The sequence below is a fragment of the Leptosomus discolor genome, chromosome 2 (genome assembly GCF_034619465.1).
Source record: "Leptosomus discolor isolate bLepDis1 chromosome 2, bLepDis1.hap2, whole genome shotgun sequence".
Taxonomy (NCBI): domain Eukaryota; kingdom Metazoa; phylum Chordata; class Aves; order Leptosomiformes; family Leptosomidae; genus Leptosomus; species Leptosomus discolor.
The window spans coordinates 72,508,857-72,522,886 of record NC_141392.1 but is presented as its reverse complement, the minus strand read 5'-3'; the positions used below and the strand labels follow the sequence as shown (position 1 = coordinate 72,522,886).

Sequence of the window (14,030 nt, the reverse complement as noted above, 5' to 3'; positions counted from 1 at the left end):
AAGTGACTTACAATTTACAAAACAGGGAAGGATGCAATATATGGTTCTTTCTTAAAGGGATTCTGAGACTGACCCTGAAGTACTCTAGAGCTCTAAACTGCAAACCATAGGGTTTGATCTGCATTGCTTTTGACCCTCCTTGAGCAAAAAGCCTTTTGCTTTCTGATGACTTTTTTGAGGAACACAAATACCTGCATAAGAACCTGAGCATTATTGTCTTAGCGTCCTCAGCATTTAAACTCAAGTCAGTGGAAATATGGGATCCAAGTCTTTTTCAGAGCGTACTGAAATACACCACAAGTAGCTGTCAGTATGCAGAAAGGTTTTACACTTTTGTCTGGGTACTCTAACTCTTAGGGGGGAAAAAAAATGCAAATCCAGAAACCAGGTACCAAACCCTAGATCAAGATACATTAAAATATTTGCTTTAAATCCCACTCGCCCACTCATTTTTGCTCAATTGATCACTATGGCACAAGTCAGGCAGGATTTTTCTGCATAGCTTGTTAGACATGCCAATTTGACCGGCTGCTTTTGGAAAAGGTTTCTGCTCTTGCTGTTTGGTTTAGCAGGTGCTGGGTTGCAGTTCTGTACTCGCAGCACAGGGGATTAAGGAGACAGAAGGATCTCCAGGAGGGAATATGGCAATTGTCCAGTGTAAACCCAGCTGCATCCAACAGGCATTCCCATCGAGGACTATCCCCAGGTCAGTTATCCATTTGTCAAGTCAACTTAACATCATCTTCTGCTTGGAGAATAGCTGGCCAAGGAGCAGGATTAGCTGCTACTGAAGATATGATGGAGAGGGTGGAAGGAAGGAGGTAACAGTGCAATGCAGATCAGTATGATAAGAATCAAAGGTTTCCAAAGGACACCTCTTTGTATGTTGCAAATTGCTGAGTACAGAGGAAAAAACAATGCGTAGAAAGGTCCTAAAATAATCACAAGCCAAACTGTAAGCCTTTCAAAACTTCACATCTCTAGCTGGCACAGCTACTAGGTACGTGAGAGAAGCACTAGTAAGTAGAGAGAAAACTCTGAGTGGAACCTTAATGTTCTCCATCTGTCATGGGGTAAATAGGTCTTATTGATCATCTACCACTTGATTTGTACTAAAAGCTTTCAAGCATCTCACGTTTGTTATTTGTAAATTACAATTGTACAAAATTGTAATTCTTGCAAATACAAGAATAATTAAACTTTGATTTATGGGAATTACACAAACACAGGTAACAGACTTTCGTCCAGTCTTTAAAAAATGTGTACTAACCAGCAGCACTCAGCTGTACCACAGATATTCAGAAAGTGAATAGAATGTTTTAGCTTTAAAATAATAGCTGCTTGAGCTTTGGGGTTTTTGAAGGGTCTGAATAACACAAGAGGAAGAGCACAAAAGCTTCGCTGTTGGCTGTGGTTGTGTTTTTACTGTTTCCAATACTGGGCCACAGAAGATACAAAGGTTTTACAGCCCCACTATAAAACAGCTCTTTATCTTTTCTCCACTAATTCTGTGGTGTCACATTTAACAAAACTAGGAAACTGGAGATAATATGGATGTTTGCAGATTAGATGTCAGGTAATAAATAACACTAATTTCGCATACCTACAAATGTAAAGGCACCTTATCACTGTTTAAGCTTCTCACTCTTTGTAATGCCTGCCAACATTTTAACCCAGGCAAATTACGGTATTGTTTTTGCTGTTTTTTCACTGGGATAAAATACACAGTCATAATATTCTTTTATCAGATTTCATGGTATAAAAGGACTTTGGTGCTTAATTCAAGCTATATGTTGCCGAGACAATTTCAGAGCTCCTGTTTTGGAAGATGTTTTTATCTTACCTTTTAGTCATCGTCTTTTCTTTTCACAGTGGTGTCAGTACCACTTGCCCAAGAAGATGCAGCTGTGACCCTGCCCAGTCAGTGCAATGCTACAGAGCTACAGAGATCCCCAGAGAGATTCCTTTTACAACCAGGAGACTCTACATCAGTCACAGCAAAATTAAACAACTCCAGGTAGGAAAAAAATACAGTAAAATAATTTCTGTAGTGTGCTGTAACTGAAAGTTGGGGTTCCCAGATGGTGGTGGCTTTCAAGTGGAGGAGAATCTTATTCCACATTCTAAAAACTGATGAAATGCTGCCAGATCTGGTTTTATTTTTACTTACTTTTTAAGGATATGTAAATATATTCCTATAGTGCTTTCATTATCCTGCAGTCTCCAAGCATCAGCTCATTCTGCCGCAATTATATTTTGTATGCAACTCAAAAAATAGTAATCTACAACTCAGAGCCAAATGTTCTCTTGTTTTTTATATGGTCAAATAACCATTGATTTCCAGAGTAATTTTTTTACTTGTTAAAAGCTTTTGCTACTTTTGAAACAATATAATACTTTTTTACAGTAAATGGAAGGAGTTTATGTAGCTAGAATTGTTTCCCTAATGAATGAAACTGAAGTTCTTTTCCCCCTCTGGAGTTGCAATGTCAGGTACAACTGCTATTAGAAATGGCAGAGGGAGTAAGTTAAGACTCTAAGGCAGAGCATGAGACATTTCTAAAAGCAATGTTAGGCCTATCTAATAACCCATGTAAACAACAGCAGCTTCTAACTGAAGCTGCCAGCTATTTCTGCTATTAAAAGGGTTTATTCTGGGTTTCTTGAGGCATCACTGGATCACATTATTAAAGGCATGATCAGTTTATGCTCATTTTGCCTGCAGTCTGGAACACTGCTTCTCTGTTTCCTACCCCAAAATAAATTTATTTAATAAATTCAACTTCTATAGATAGACACAAGGGAAATACAACCATCTGTATTATACATACTTGCTGTGTATCAATTTACTACAAGTAATAAGAAATACTCGATTCAAAAGAGATGCATTTTCTCTTAAGTATGCTTGTCCTCTTACAAAGAATGAAACTTTAACTGCTCTGAAATGCATCTTTGATTTTGCTGTCAGGATTGAATGAAATACCCTAGAGGGCATCTTACAGCAGCACCTGGGATACCTGTTGCCCTCTGAGAAACAGTAATTTTACAATTTAACTCCGAGAAAGAGTTTACTTCTCTTCTAGCTGCTACTAATATCTCTGGTTTTCTTGGTTTAGCTCCCATACCTACAAGAATCAAAGTTCATTGGTGTGATTTAGCTATATTGATGTGCTCTAGTTAAACAAAAGATCTGTCAAATGAATTCTTTATTAGGAAATGGATTTTCTGGGGGAAAAAACGCACCCTGATTACTTTCTGTCCAAGATAAGGAAGATGATCCATTTTTCCTTTCTTAGGCTAGTTGCCCATACCTGTCAGCTACTCCTCAGTTACTAGTAAAGTGGCCTTAGGTTCTGACTGCAGCAAAAAACAGGTGTTATAAAGCATTTAAATGTTGGATATAAGTGAATAGGGTAGTGGAATAAATGTTTTATGACTGTTCAGAGCAAATGGTGTGTGAAACCATCTAAAGAGAGAATACACATTCATTCAACTGAGCAATCAGCATGCCTTACTTCTACTATTGACTTTGCACTGAAAGGAATTAAGTCCTTTCAGGCTATCTTCCTGTAGTTACGTAGAATCTTTCCTTAAGATTAGACTGGGTCTGTGAATATATTTTTCACTTTCTTTCCATGCAACAAAACATTCTGCTGAGGCCTATATATGCTTATTTTTACATAGCTGAGCAATTCCACTGGCACATATCATAGTGCTTGTAGAAATACTTTATAAAGTACATGTCTGGAATCGCTAAAATAACTCCATAGGGGTTTTTGTTGATTTTTGTTTGATTGGTTTGGTTTGTTTTGCTTTTGGTTTTGTTTTTTAAATTCTTTCATTTACCTAATCCTAGAGAAAATAACAATTTCAAAATGAAGTTGAATGGAAGCCTAGACTTCCCACAGCTGACCTCCAAGAGACTTTTACATGTAAGCATTCACAGATAGTACGGTTTGGCAATTACCCACCTCAGAAGAATAAAAAAATACTGTTTTAAACTGAGCACCAATTAGTTTTGGACATTACTTTGCATTGGTTATTAATAAAATTGTAAAGAATTTAAAAAGAAAAGAACATATGTTTGTATGCTAAATACAGTACATTTTGAAGAAAAACAAGTAAAAAGTAGAGCTTTTTTACCCAGATCAGCTTTGTATTTGTTCTGACAGGGTTGATCATCATTGAAAACACTGGCTGGGGTTTTTGCTTTTGGTATTTTTACAAACTGGAGTTTGTTGTAAACAGACTTCATAATAACAAAACTAGATTAATTTTAGCATCCTTTTTCAGTAATTTCTGCCTCCTCCTGGATTTGAAGAACAACTATAACCTGTTCGCTCTCTCTTTAAGATTTAGTTTATTTCTAACTATATTAATACGTGGGGTTTTATCTGCTCTAAAGAAAATTGTTTTTCTGGCCCACATAATAGGGAACTGGTTAAGAAACAGCTTATAACAAAACCCAGTTCACAAAAATGCTAAAAGCAAAAAAGAAGTCATTAAAAAAATGACAAAATTATTTAAATGTTTCTATTAAAATAACAGTATCTTAGATCCATTTTCAGGTGATCTACTTTTTAAAATGTAAAACTGTCACTTTACAGACAGTCCAGCTAGAGGACAAAATATCACTTCATAGCAAAAAGAGAGCTCATAGGCTTTCTTGATTCATATTAGAAAGACTGGGTGGTTTGTAACTGCATGAATAAATGTTTAAGTCTCAAAACAGCATGGTCACAAAGCCTAGAAAAGCATATCAAATAGGTGGAAAATAGAAATTATAATAATCCACATTAAGAAGCCTAACATCATTACAGAACGAATGTCTGTACGTTGACCTTCACGTAGTGCTCTGTCACTTAATAAGATGAAAATTAAGCCTCTTAGAGACATACAGCAATCAGCTGAGGAAAAGCAAGAAATACTGCTTTTGAACTTATAGCAGAAAATGTGCTGAACTTATGAAGGGTCACAGTTGTTTCAATTTCATTAAGACTGTTTTGTCACTTACATATGACAATGCTTTTCTGCTCTTGAGCAATGCAGTTCATTCCTATGGGACTTCTCATGATAAAGCTTTGCAAGATGAGCCTCCTAATCATGGCCAAAACTGGATATGGAATTCTGTAATTGCTATATAGCTATATATAGGTTTTTTATGGAGGTACCTTCCCTCTCCCTCATTGAACTTAAATGTAATTGATGGAGAAACCTGCATCTATAGGGGTTCCATATCTATACTTTCTCACTAACTGCATCAAATCTGGCAGTGCTTGGAAATGACTGTACAAGACAGAATAAATGTAATCAGAAGGTAGTGACAACTAAAGATGCCAAAGCAAAATGAAATCTGACTGCTCTTTCACAGCTGTGTGGGCTTTAATTTTAGCAGAAGTTAAAATGCAGTTTATAGCTAAGGTAAAGAGATACAACCCAAAACCATGCAAGATTTGGATAAATGAAGCTGGAAGGAATCTTTTAACAGTCACTGTTATAAACTGATTTCACATACACAAACATGATAGACAAATATATTCAATCAGGATCATAGAACAAAATTACTACGCAGTACCTGTGCTGCAAAAGGACTTGTACTGCCTTCCGTGTAGACTCCTGACTGGGATGGGGTGTTACGCTGTAGAACATGCTTTATAGCCTCTCTCAATAAGAGTAAAATGTGCTACTAAGCCCTGTGGGAAATAGCATGAAAACTATAGTGTTAGTTTAACATCTCTTACTGATGTGGTACTCCTGAGACCTGTAGTGAGATGTTTATGGGACATGGGAAGGGAAAATGGATGAGGACACTCCTTCCCACCTCTCCCATGCAGATCACCTGCTCATCTTAGAATCACAGAATCACAGAATTATTAAGGTTGGAAAAGACCTCTTAAGATCACCAAGTCCAACTGTCAACCCAACACCACCATGCCCACTAAACCATTTCCCTAAGCACCACGTCTACATGTCTTTTAAATACCTCCAGGGATGGTGACTCCACCACTTCCCTGGGCAGCCTGTTCCAGTGCTTAGCAACCCTTTCGGTGAAAAAATGTTTCCTAATGTCCAATCTAAATCTGTCCCCTTGCACATCTTGAGGCCATTTCCTCTTGTCCTATCACTTGTTACTTGGGAGAAGAGACCGACCCCCACCTCACTACAACCCCCTTTCAGGTAGCTGTAGAGAGCGATAAGGTCTCCCCTCAGCCTCCTCTTCTCCAGACTAAACAACCCCAGTTCCCTCAGCCGCTCCTCATAAGACCTGTTCTCCAGACCCTTCACCAGCTTTGTTGCCCTTCTCTGGACACGCTCCAGCACCTCAATGTCTTTCCTGTAGTGAGGGGCCCAAAACCACACACAGTATTCGAGGTGCGGCCTCACCAGTGCTGAGCACGGGAGCATGATCACCTCCCTACTCCTGCTGGCCACACTGTTTCTGATACAGGCCAGGATGCTGTTGGCCTCTAAGCTTTCTGTGATTCCCATATAAATGATTTTTTAAAAATCAACACCTAGGTCAATGGGAAGCATCTCTGATAATTTCAGAAAACTACTATTTAAGTAACTAGTGAACTCCCAGGTTCACCCTCATTGCATTATTTCTTATATCTCAGCTTGGGGGAAACTGCCAGATTCACTTAACTTTGCTTCTTAACTTGAGACACAAGATGGCAAGCTCTGTAAACAAGCATGTTCCAACAGAGCAGAAAAATAACGAAACAATTAGTATGCCTCTGTATGTTATAGTCACAGTCAACACCTAAGTTCCATTTACCACTGCAAAGCATCTGTTTATTACCAACTAACAAAAACTAAGTTCCTATAAAAGCAATCTGTTCCATAGAGGTGATTTCAGACCAAGCTGATCTGCCCCTTTGGGTTTGGTCATCTTAATAGGTGAGTTTTTTAAGAACGGGAGGGAAACTGGGGGGAGAGAAGAAATACAAGCATTGGATTTTAGTTTCCTGCCAAAACTTTATAGTAGGGAGAGGTCATATCCATGTGTACTTTCTCTGGGGAATACATGCTTCATTGACAATGCTGCTGATATATGGAAATGGCTGTATGAGGAACTCAAAACTGCTCCAGCAAGCTCTGTTTGAGCACAGTGAATGTTACAACCATCTACTCTGCAAAGACTTTTGCCACTGGTGATATTAGTTCTCCGTTTCATATAGGCTATACACGAGGCAGCAATAAAAGGAATAGTCCTTCTTCAAATATGTCTTTGCTCAAAACCAGACACAATATGGACTTAAACAACAACATTCTAGAAATCTAAGTAAATACTGGCAAACTGCAGATACCTATAGTAACACCTCTATCGTTACCATTTCTCTTAGTTTCTCAGTATAAATGTATAGTTTCTCAGTATAAATGTATAGTTTCTCAGTATATACTAGCAATTGTCAGAGCATCCAGAACAAGCAACCAGTGAGGATATCCATAAATGGACAGTGTACTATCACATGAATTATTTTTTTCTCTTTAAGATTGCTGACTTCAGGAGAATGTCTGCCCTTGAAGAGCTGGTCCTGTCATGCAGTGGCACAGAATCAATAGAAAATAACACTTTCAAAGCTCTGAGCACCCTGAAGTCCCTGGAACTCTACAAAAATCAGCTACAGCAAATACCCACCTTCCTCCCATCTGGCCTTGAAATTTTAAAACTCGCTGATAATTCCATCAACACTCTTCATGCATCTGATTTTGAAGGTTTGATGAAACTAAGGGTGCTCGATATTCGGAACAACTTGATTGCGACTCTGCCTCCGAGTGCATTTTCTTCCCTTTGCAATTTACAAAGTCTGATTCTGGATGGCAACCACATGGAATCTGTATCTGCACCACTTCAGCTTCCTAGGCTGAAGTATCTGAGCATGGCTGATAATAAACTGAACTCATTCCCAACGAACTTCTTTGCATCTTTCAAAAATCTACAGTTTCTCAGTTTAAGTGGCAACTTTCTGACAAAAGTGCCTCTTGACCTCCCTAAATCCCTGCTGTCACTAAAATTAGAGAAAAACCAGCTTAAAACAGTAAGACTTCGAGACATGAAACACCTAGAAAACCTGTCTGAGTTCTTCCTGTCAGAAAATCAGCTAACATCAGTAGACGGTGCCCAGCTTCTTCCCAACTTAACAAGACTGGAGCTCTCCAAGAACCAGCTCCACACTATGCCACTCAGGCTGCCTGGCAGACTGCAGAAACTTGACTGCAGCGACAACCTGATTCAAAGGGTGACAGCGCAGGACTTCCAAGGACTACAAGACCTCAAGCACTTGTTTCTTGACAACAACGCCGTTAGCACATTTGAGGCGGGAGCTCTTCAGCAGTGCGTGCAGCTTTCGAATCTGGCGCTGGAACAGAATCTCCTCATTTCTATTCCGCTGAGGCAAGTGAATCTGAGGACAGCTGGTTCCCAGGCGTCATCTCTCCTTCCTTACATAATGACAATGAGGGCCAAACTGGAAAAAAAAATTGTATTCAGGCCCAGTCATGGTACAAGTCTATCCATACCATAAACCCATTGCCATAACTGGCACTAATTAGCACTCTTGTTAGCAGTCTCAGCATAGAAGTAGAGCTGTTTTCATTACGTCTCTGGTCCCCAGTGAAATCTACTCATTTCACAGCTCTCTTGCCAGTGAGACTACTTTGTTTAATTAGCACACGAATAAGAGGAACCTGCTAAGAGAACATAGCAGAATTATTGCAGAGAAGTTATATTGCTGCTTAGATTTATCTTCCCCATAACACAAAATTAATAGAGCATTCAGTAAAAGGGAAAGACAGCAATTTTAATGCTGATGTTTCTACCCACCCACGCTGAGTTTATTATTGTTAAAATATTAAGATTTCAGGAGCTGAGTCTGGTCAAAAAGAATGTGCTTTTTCAGTGGATATTAGCATTCCCAACTTTGTTAAATTCACACAAGTATTTGGAATGCGTATAAGCTCTCCAGCTTCAGGCTATAAGCAAAATTCCAGTCAAAGGAGCGCAGAAGAAACATCCCTTGGGCACACTGTGTTCATTAATGTCCTGCCTACAGGTTCTCTCACATCCATCTCAGTGTTGGTCCTGGCCATTATCAGAGATGGCATATTAAGCCAAATGGAGGCTGGTCTGATATAAAGTGGCAATTTTATTTCAAAAAGCTGTGCAATAAGATGGCATAAAACCAGCAAAGTAATTCCATTAATATCAACTTCTTTAACACAACTGCACTATTAAATTTTATTTTTATGGCTTGTGGACAGGTTTAACTGGCCCAAATAAATAATGCAGTAAAATTTCAATTCGTTTAGCATCAGGTCCTTCAGTATTTGAATCTATTTGGCAGCAGCTTTATAATCAGAAAGTGATTTAGTGATGTATAAATATTTGATTTCAGTCTAGCTTGACAGGAATGTTTAATGCTTTCTAGTTACTTTAGTATTGTCTAATCCATCTTATTTCACAACCTTTGTAGTCAAGAGAATTAACAGGAAGGAGTTCTCTATTAGCCTTTAAACAGTACAGCTTTTAAGGATATATTGGGACTTTATTTTCAACTCAACAATGAATACAGGTTTTAAGGGGAGGCTGTAAACGTAAAAGAGGGGAAAAAATGACAAGACTTATGACCTTCATTTAATTGTCTGATGATCACTAGGTACACACGGATATACAGAAATAAAAGTATTACTTCTGACAGTTATCTGAGAATTCAGTCACCAGTGTCAAAGGTTAAAAAATACAGTTAATGTACCACAGTTAATGGGTCTTAGCAGTTATTCAGCAGGAATGAGGAGAAAGAAAGCTTCTTTTGTTTTGTTTTGTTTTGTTTTTTTTCTGAGAATAAAATAATTTACAAGTCCAAGTATTTTCAGGACTTGTAGAGAAGAGCCTGGATTCCACAAAATCTTGCAGGGAGTGGTGAGAATGCAGGGAAAAGTCTGATGATACTCCCTGAAGTGGCAGCAGCACAGTATGGCTGCCACGGTCAGCTCCCGAGTGAGCACGGCTTCTCTGCCCGCAGCAGCATCACTCACCATGTACTCCAGTGCTGCTATTTTCTCAAGATCAACACAGCCTGAAGTCAAACAATACAGCCATGAAGCCTAAGTCTAACAGTAGTACAATAAGACTCTTCACAGGCTTAAGGAGTCACTGGTCAGGCTTCAGACTGTCATCAGTCTGGATAAACATCTCAGGTGATGTCCTACTGCCTTTGACATCAGTGGCACTGGGGTTATACCCCAGAGTAACCTTCAGATATTACACTGTCATATTGGGCAACTATAATCATTGCCTGTGGTTAGGTTTCAAAACAGATTTATTGCAGTCACAAGCATTTGGTAAGATCAGATTTTGTGGATTATTCACCATATCAACATATGAAATTCTCATCTCCCCCAGGAATTACAATACAGAGCTGCCCTACTGTTGAAATACTCCCACTGAAGTTGTGAGATTTACACAAATAGCAACCATCTTTCAGCCTACGAGGTCAAACTCAGCTTCACGAAAAACAGCCGGTGAGGGTCACAGTGTGCCCTCTTAGTAATTTTCAAAGGTATCTCATATCATTACATTGAGATAAACTACCACATCAACCTTTACTGGTTGTGGTATACTGCTGTTCTATTCTAAATAGCTCTTGGTTGTATTATTTATAATTTCACTGAGAGTTTCAGTGAAAAAGTTTCCTTAAAATCTCTAAACATGAGTCTTAATTTCATCACCTTGCATACTGCTATAGTAAAATGATTTTTAAGGTACTTTCAAATTAATTTTATTGAAAATATTGCATGCCAATTAACTGGCTTTTCTGTTAGGCACTTATCACTAACTACAGCAGGAGGGAATTAAAAGGTTGCAAATGAGCAAGACTTTTGAAATAAAAGTCTTATCATACAAATTTTTAAGATGTATGAAAATAAGAATGATACTGACCAGTCTAGTACCATATCCAGAGATTATCAGCTTTTTTTTTTTCTTTTAGATGTAAGCAGTTCTCATTCTCTAGAGTACTATTTTAAAAGACCACCAAAAAGCACTTCTATTTTCCCTGCTCCTGATTCATAAAGAGGATGTCATCAGATGGACTACTTCTGTGGCGATTAATATTTGAATCTGATGGGAGCAGGAGAACAAAATGGAAGAAAAAAATCTAGCTCTTTATGAACCAAAAAACCTTTTTAAACAAATCATATATAGAAGTACTTGAAGGAGCAGTGTTGCTATGCTTCTCTAAACTTTTGATATTTCATGGTGCAATAATTTGGTTATTGGCATACTTGTGGCACTGAAGAGTACAAAATGCATTTTTAAGCTTGACACTCAATTGAACATGTAACTTTCTTCATAGTATGGTACAGTAGGACGGCTGTTTAGTTCAGTTGCAAAAACACAGTCAGCACATGTTAGAACTGCAGTAATCTGGGGAAATAGTTCAAGTTGCACAGACACTATTCCTATAACCTAAAACAAAAAGACATGAGCACTTCAGAAGCACATATTTTTTTTTTTGCAGAAGATTGCATTTTCTGTTAGTGATAGTTTTATTTTAATATGTCAGATGTGCCTGGGCAAATACCCACCACCAAGCACCACTCACACAAACAGAATCAACATGATCAACATAACACCTTTGTGTCATTTTATTTTTATTCAGACTTCCAGACACCCTTGCTAGATTGGATCTAAAGGGAAATGACATACAGGATGTTGGAGAACAAGAGCTGAAGGACTTGAAACAGCTTCAGGTTTTAAATTTACGGAATAACAAGATATCTGCCTTGGACCGGAAAGTCTTAGAGTATCTACCTCGTCTTCGTCACCTGTATTTAGATGGAAACCCTTGGAACTGCACCTGTGACCTTCTCAGAACCAGAAGAGCGCTGGTGGCCAAAGGAACGGATGTGAGGGGAGGGCAGTGTGCGGCACCAGCAGAAAGCCGAGGAGAAAGCTGGATGTCTTCCAAAAAGATTCTGCAGCAGTGCGAAGAGAATCTGTCTTCCATGGAAAGAGGCAAAGAGGACAGAAAAAAAATGAAACCCAATGAGGCCTTCAGCGTTGGAGTAAACGCAGATGATGATTACTACGATTATGAATTAGATTAACCCCATGGTTAATCTATGGTGAACCTTAAAGTTGTCTAGAGTTGCCCACTGCCACCAGCGTTTCTACTGACAACCAGCCTGCTGGTCTGCCATTAACTTTTCCTCTTTAATTTGTACTACAAGAGGTAACAGCTGGTGACAGAAGGGCTATAGTAAGGATACCACTGTAAACTGAAAACCATAAAAAAAATAAAAATTGTTTTTCTATGCTGTTAGTACTATGTAGTTCGAGGGAAGTAAGAATACAATTCCTATCTCTTAGAAAAGCAGTCTGTAACTCTGTATGGACCTTTTTATAGTAGAACATTCTTATAGTTGCATAAAAAACCCATAAATAAAATCCTGCAACACCACAAGATGCTGTTACTATGAGTCTGGCGTGGCGTTCAACACGTTTAAATTCACAGGTCTGCAGTTTGAGATGGAGAGTTACACTGATGTGGGCAATTTCTCCGGATTGTTCAGAGATTCTTCTTTTGAGAAATGAATGTCAGATTTTCTGAAATATTTGCCCCTCTCATTTATTTTAGACTATTTTAAATTATGTTAGACTAAATTTGCTGAGCTCCAGGCAAAACACAGAAGGCTCATCTTCATCACAGCAAATGCAACAATCACAAGAACTAGTGCCCTGGTTAATGAGATTTAATACTAGTTCCAAAGTTAATTAATAGTGAGGAATGAAAATGCTGGAGTCAACTTGACCCAATTTTATTGTTGTAAACAGAAGGGAGATTCTCAGGAAATAGATCTCTACCTCTGGCAAATATTAGGATAAGATCAAGCGAGACGAAGTTTTTGGAAGTTTATTTTGGTAGCTGAATAGCTAATTGACTACAATATAGCTCAAGATCCTGTGTGTATACTTTGGGGTTAGGTGTACTTCATGTGGGAGTACACACTGCAAGTGCCCCCCCTTCACTGGTAGGAAACTTCCAGGCTCTTCACGCAAAGAAAGGACCTAATGGTATATGTATCAACTCTGATGTATGTACAAATTTTATCAAGCCATTCCCAAAGTGCTTGAAAACTAAGCAAAATTGGATTACCAAGACCACTAAAACCAGTGACTTACAAACAGTAATATAAGGGGCTTCCTGGCAGTTCATAAATCTCAGCTGATAACTGAGAAGTAATAACACCAGCAAATTACCTTTCCGAGCAAACAGTGTCTATTATTCTTTATCTTCTCTTGGCATTCAGGAACTCAGTGATCGCTCACATTCACAGAGGCTGTTTCGCAGGTGTCAGAGGGCAGCTATTTGCTTACATCGCCTATGCCAATGCAATGGACACTTGGGTTTCTTAGACACCTGCCACAGGAGGCTACACAACTGGAATAGAAAGATCTAAGTTCAGTTTTCTTTATGTTTTCACTTTCTAATGTAACATCAGCCACCCAAATTTTTGGTAGCTAAAGATTTAGATATTTATGGAACAGCACAAGCCTTTCTCGCAGTCTGACTGTTATTTTGGCTGGCCAGTGTTGCTCTGTATTAGAAGTCTTGGGAGTAGTTATTTTCTGAGCAAGAAAAATATTTTTTTTCCATACTTAAGTTTTCATTCAATTTTATATTGGTAGGTTCTTTTAATAGGGTAAATATCTCCCTGTGTCATTTCAGCCCACCCATCTGTCTGAAGGCACAGGGCTGGCTTGTTAGCTCTTGCTCTGTATTTCACCTGCGGTGGGAGTTGTACCTTTGGATCTGTGGGCTGTTACAAGCCAAGGTAGCTAAAACCTGGGAACTGCAGGTTTTGTGGGAGACTGCAAAATGGGGTGTGCACCCCGAGGCCTCGCTGCCTCTGCAGGGGCACACTCGTCAGGTTTCTGGGGGCTGCACTGCAGAACCGCCTAGCGAGTATTTGCAGTGAGTTTTAAGGGTGAAACATACCATTTAATAAAGACACCTGTGCGGCCC

At 38.8% G+C, this 14,030-nt stretch overlaps 1 protein-coding gene across 1 annotated transcript; it reads left to right on the top strand.

The window, feature by feature from the left end:
* Positions 1 to 641: 641 nt before the first annotated feature.
* On the top strand, positions 642 to 12,111 carry LOC104341765 (nephrocan). Its single transcript, XM_086460450.1, has 4 exons — positions 642 to 706; positions 1,873 to 2,017; positions 7,497 to 8,398; positions 11,664 to 12,111. Exons 1-4 carry the CDS (start codon positions 642 to 644, stop codon positions 12,109 to 12,111), a joined length of 1,560 nt encoding a protein of 519 aa, XP_086316576.1.
* The last annotated feature ends 1,919 nt before the right edge of the window (positions 12,112 to 14,030 follow it).